The sequence below is a fragment of the Enhydra lutris genome, unplaced genomic scaffold, assembly GCF_002288905.1.
Source record: "Enhydra lutris kenyoni isolate GAN:26980312 unplaced genomic scaffold, ASM228890v2 scaffoldscaffold13, whole genome shotgun sequence".
NCBI lineage: Eukaryota > Metazoa > Chordata > Mammalia > Carnivora > Mustelidae > Enhydra > Enhydra lutris.
Window position 1 is genome coordinate 6,454,732 of NW_019154097.1, and position 5,754 is coordinate 6,460,485.

The 5,754-nt window shown below is 52.0% G+C and overlaps 1 protein-coding gene across 1 annotated transcript; it reads left to right on the forward strand.

Annotated features, from left to right (window-relative positions):
- Window positions 1–314: 314 nt before the first annotated feature.
- Window positions 315–1,868, forward strand: LOC111146290 (aldehyde dehydrogenase 1 family member B1). Its single transcript, XM_022501779.1, has one exon. It carries the CDS (start codon window positions 315–317, stop codon window positions 1,866–1,868), a length of 1,554 nt encoding a protein of 517 aa, XP_022357487.1.
- The last annotated feature ends 3,886 nt before the right edge of the window (window positions 1,869–5,754 follow it).

A 5,754-nucleotide genomic window follows, 5' to 3' on the forward strand; every position in this document is an offset into this window, starting at 1 on the left:
TTTATAAAGGACAGTCAGGGAAGGCCTTGCCGAGCAGGGGACATTTGATCCAAGACCCAGCAGAGGTGAGGGAGTGAGCTGGAGGATAGATGGGACATGAGGAGGTTGGAACCAGACAGTTCTTTAGGACTATTGCCTACCCCCAGCCCTGATGTACCCACGCCTTTGTAGCCCTTACGGTCCGCATTGTTAGAGGTAGCACCCCTTTACGCTAGCATCTTGGAACCTCTGAGCCGGCAGGCCTCTGGGAGACCACTTGGCCTGCTCTCATCTGTTCACTCTGGTTCCTCCTGTCCCGCTCCAGAGCCGTGAGCATGCTGCGCCCCCTGGTGCCCCGGCTGCTTTGCCTCCGTGGCCGCACCGCCCCATACTCTTCCTCGGCCGTCCTTCCAAGCCCCAACCCAAACCCAGACATCCGCTACAACCAGCTGTTCATCAACAATGAGTGGCAAGATGCCGCCAGCAAGAAGACCTTCCCGACAGTCAACCCTGCCACGGGAGAGGTCATTGGCCACGTGGCCGAAGGGGATCGGGCTGATGTGGACCGGGCAGTGAAAGCAGCCCGCGAGGCCTTCCGCCTGGGGTCTCCGTGGCGCCGGATGGATGCCTCCGAGCGCGGCCGGCTGCTGAACCGCCTGGCGGACCTAGTGGAGCGGGATCGTGTCCACCTGGCTTCACTGGAGACGTTGGACAATGGGAAGCCTTTCCAGGAGTCCTATGCCTTGGACCTGGATGAGGTCATCAAAGTATACCGGTACTTTGCTGGCTGGGCTGACAAGTGGCACGGCAAGACCATCCCCATGGATGGAGAGCATTTCTGCTTCACCCGCCACGAGCCTGTCGGCGTCTGCGGCCAGATAATCCCATGGAACTTCCCCTTGGTCATGCAGGGCTGGAAGCTCGCCCCAGCACTGGCCACCGGCAACACTGTGGTCATGAAGGTGGCAGAGCAGACCCCCCTTTCTGCCCTGTACTTGGCCTCCCTCATCAAAGAGGCGGGCTTTCCCCCTGGGGTGGTGAACATTGTCACTGGCTACGGCCCCACGGCGGGTGCCGCCATCGCCCAGCACATGGATGTCGACAAGGTCGCCTTCACTGGCTCTACTGAGGTAGGCCACCTGATCCAGAAGGCGGCTGGCGATTCCAACCTGAAGAGAGTCACCCTGGAGCTGGGTGGGAAGAGCCCCAGCATCGTGTTGGCGGACGCGGACATGGACCACGCCGTGGAACAGTGCCACGAAGCCCTGTTCTTCAACATGGGCCAGTGCTGCTGTGCGGGCTCCCGGACCTTCGTCGAAGAATCCATCTATGACGAATTTCTTGAGAGAACTGTGGAGAAGGCTAAGCAGAGAAGAGTCGGGAATCCCTTTGAGCCGGACACCCAGCAGGGGCCCCAGGTGGACAAAGAGCAGTTTGAACGAATCCTGAGCTATATCCGTTTTGGCCAGAAGGAGGGGGCACAACTTCTCTGCGGCGGGGAACGTTTTGGGGAGCGCGGTTTCTTCATCAAGCCCACGGTCTTTGGTGGCGTGCAGGATGACATGAGGATCGCCAGAGAGGAGATCTTTGGGCCTGTGCAGCCCTTATTTAAATTCAGGAAGATGGAGGAGGTGATCGAGAGGGCCAACAACACCAGGTATGGCTTGGCTGCCGCCGTGTTCACCCGGGACCTGGACAAGGCCATGTACTTCACACAGGCGCTCCAGGCCGGCACGGTGTGGGTAAACACCTACAACATTGTCACCTGCCACACGCCCTTTGGAGGGTTTAAGGAATCTGGCAATGGGAGGGAGCTGGGGGAGGATGGGCTTAAGGCCTACACGGAGGTGAAGACAGTTACCATCAAGATTCCTCAAAAGAACTCGTAAGAATGGCTACCACTGGATCCACCTCCAGCACAGAGTTCCATAGACCCCTAGACCATGGTTGCCAAGTAGTTTTTTAGCCTCGGACCCTACTTTATTTTTTCCAAATGAACTCTTAGAGGGAAGCTCGACAAATAAAGCAATTAAAATGAGAACTACTCTCATTAAAGCAGGGCTGGGGACTGGACTCAGGTCCTATTCACCAGTGCGTCAGCCCAGCCCCCTCCATGGCCCTGAGTTACTTCCATGAAATCTTGGGAATCTCTGGAAAATAGATTAAAATCTGGACAGTGCCTTTTAGTTCTTCCTTCTGATCCGAGGACCCCCCCACCCCCATGGATTAACCTAATGCTTAGTTGATGGTCTCAGTTCAGACAGAAGATTGGAAAGCATTCGGAGTTTCAAACTAGGTGGATTCCAAATCTTGGCCCCATTCTTCAGTGACGGAACCTAAAAACCAAGGATGCTTTTCCTTTTTTAAGTACCAGTTGCTGGCTATTTTGCTTGCTTACCCTGCATTTTGCTACTGATTTTCATTAATTTGAGGAAAGAAGTGGGCAAATAATGCAATTATTTAACCGCTCCTTTAATATAAACAACTCAAGCGTCCATCAGGTAGTGAGTAGGTAAATGAAATGTTTGCATGGAACGTTCCTTGTGCTAGTCAGCCATAAAAAAGGAATGAAGTCCTGACACATGCCACAATATGGATGAACCTTGAAACCATTAGGCTGAGTGAAAGAAGCCAGGCATACGTACAAGGCCACATACTGTATGATTCCATTTATGTGAAATGTCCAGAATAGGCAAATCCAGAGACAGCACATTAGCAGTTGCCAGGTGTTAGGGGAGGAGAGAATAGGGAATAACTGCTAGTAGGTCTAGGATTTCTTTTGGGGAGGTTTCAAAGGGTTCTGAAACCGGATAATAATGGTGGTTGTATAACTTTGTGAATATACACAAAAGTGCTGAATTGGCCCAGGGATTCACATAAAAGGGTGAATTTTATGATATGTGAATTAATTTCAGTTAAAAATTAAAGATACTTATACATTGTTTGCCAATCACTTTTTTTTTTTTAATCATTAGTCTCTTACAACTGAAAATTTTAGAGTCGTGGGCATGGAAGGGACCCAGGTAGTCATCTAGTCAACCCCCAGCCAGGTGCAGAAGTCCTCTCCCCAGCATATTTCTAGTTGCATTTTTGTTTTCTCTTGGCTGGGTTATAAAGTGTAACTTTAAGACCCATAGAGAAAAGCCCTGGTTCCTGCCTAGAGCAAGTCCATCCGAGTTCCCATTTCGGGCCTTCCCCACTGTCCCCCAGTCCCTACCCCAAAACACTGCCCCTCAAGCAGAGCCCAGCATCAGGGCCTTTCTGACATGTTAGGGATTTCCAGAATTTTGTTTATTTATATTTATTTTTAAAAGATTTATTTGAGAGAGAGAGTGCATGCACTTGTGCATGTGAGCGGGCCGGGGGGTGGGGGACGGTGGAGGGAGAGAGAGAAGCAGACTCCCACGGAGCACAGAGCCTGACATGGGCTGTCTCAGGATTCTGAGATCATGACCTGAGCTGAAATTAAGAGTTGGGTACTCAACCCACAACTACCCAGACACCCTGCTTTCCAGAATTTTAAACCTCAGAGTTCAGTGTCTTCATTGTTAGTCTTCGGACTTCATTCTCCTTCTGAAGGGAGTAAATCCAAGCCAGCCTGACCACGGTACAGAAACAAGGCTGATCCCTCTCTCCTTGTCTTCTATCTTTCTAGACCATGTTGCTCACGCATCACCACACTTTTTGGTTCACTCAGTCTTGGAAATGCGCAGCCTTGGTCATCTCTTTAATGTCCTGTTATCTCACCAAGGCATCAAGACGATTTTTTCTGTGTCTTCAGGAGTAGACTCGAAACTTCCTATGGACTTGGGGTCTGTCTGGGCCCCTCATCTCCCCTTCCTAGGGCCTCCTTTTCACACCATTTTTCTAAGCCTGGGGTGATCCTGACTATCCCCCAAAGGGCACCTTTTATCGCTTCTTCTTGGAGGCTGTTGGCACCTTTGCATGGTAGACAAGTTACTCTCCAGCAGACTGGGGAGGGGGGGTAGGGATGAGAGAGCTGGGCGGCCAGGTAGTGGGGGTCTCTGACCAGGAACAAGCAACATCCCAGTGTTTTCACAGCTCCATTCCTTATCTGCTTCTCAGTACTTCTAAACCAAGAGGAACTTTTAGAGGGTGTCCTAGTGTGGGTGGGACTACAAAAAGACAATCCTCTAGGTCCCTCTCTCCGGTCCCTAAAATTCTGAGACTGATGAGTCCGATAGGACAGCTTCCTAGTCATCTGAGCCCGGAGGCCCCTCTGCCCTCCTTCGTTGCTCTCACTGTGGGAAATGTGAGCAGGAGGTTTAACTGGGCCTCATTCAGTGCAGGATTTCACTCAGTCTTCGATGGGGCAACTCTGGGCCAACACTCATTCAACGAGCTTACACCAAGCGCTTACTCTGTCTGCCACGATCCTGCCAGTCGTCTTTACACACCCCTGAAGCCTCACAATCCCATAAAGTAGGCAGTGGAGTGACCCTCTTTTCAGATGAGCAAGTGGAAGCTGAGAGGATTAGCACGTAGCTCATTGGGATTCAATTTCTCATATGCATACGCTAGGGGCCAGCAAGGGGAGAGCATCTAATCACACCTCAGGAGGCCTCAAGGGCCCACAGTAGTGCTGCTGGACAAGCCCGACACCCTGCTTCCCAGTGGGACCCCCCACCCCGCCCCAGGGCTTCTGATCAGATCCCAGATCCCAGGCCTTTGAAGAGCTCTAGTTTGGGTTGGCTCTATTCTGGGTGTGAGCCTGACCTCTGGTGGCCACCCCGTTAGTTCATTGGCTCAGATTATCCACTGATTAAAAAGAAGCAGGGGGGTGGGGGGACACTCAGGTGCGGGTTCTAGGCAGGTTGTGGGGAAGGAGAATTGAATGAGGCAGGAGCTCCCTCCAGGGGTTCGCAGGCTGCCAGGGAGACCATTCCCGGGAGAGGTGAAAAGTCTGTGCGAAGCAGAAGCAGAGAGGCCACGCAATCACAGAAGGAAAGAAGTGACATTAAGCTCATACAATATTTAAAAGGCACCTACAATATATATGTCTCATTTAATGTCTCTAACTTCCTTCAAGGTACTTATTGTTAGCATTCCACTTGCTAAATAAATGTGGAGGCCCAGAGGTATTCAGCTAGTGAGTGGAGCCGGGATGCGAACTCAGGTCTCCTGACTTTTTACCCACACCCGGCTCGGCCCCAGGGAGAGGCCCAAGGAAGAGGATCTGCAGGGTGAGAAGGAGGTAACCAGGCAGAGATACAGAATGCGTGTTCCTGGGAGAAGGATCTGGGGTTTATGAGAAGGCACAGAGGGTGTGAGGAATAGTTTGAGGAAGGGAGAAACCTGGGAAGAAAGGCCTGGGAGAAGGCAGGGGCTGAATTTATGAAGGGGCTGGCGGCCCTTTGAGGAAGCCCACGGGCTGTCCAGCAATGGGAAGCCATGAGGTTTCCCAAGGAGAGTGAGAGGATTCTATTTTGTTGTTGTTGTTGTTTTAATGATTTATATTTATTTATTTCAGAGAGAGTGAGAGCATGAGCAGGGAAGGGAAGAGCAGAGGGAGAGGGAGAAGCAGGCTCCCTGCTGAACTGGGAGCCCGACCCAGGGCTCCATCCCAGGACCTCGGAATTATGACCTGAGCCAAAGGCAGACACTTAACCAGCTAAGCCACCCAGGCAGCCCCCCGGTTTTGGTTTCTAAGGCTGGTTATGGCTTAGTGGGAGGATGGGTTGAGGGATCGCCCTGGAGCTGGACACCACTGCCAATGCCGCCGACACGATGCTGACCTGAGCCAGGTGTGAGGAT

Bases quoted from the DNA above. Each gene is read 5' to 3' on its own strand.
- LOC111146290 (XM_022501779.1), top strand. From the start codon at position 315: ATGCTGCGCCCCCTGGTGCCCCGGCTGCTTTGCCTCCGTGGCCGCACC.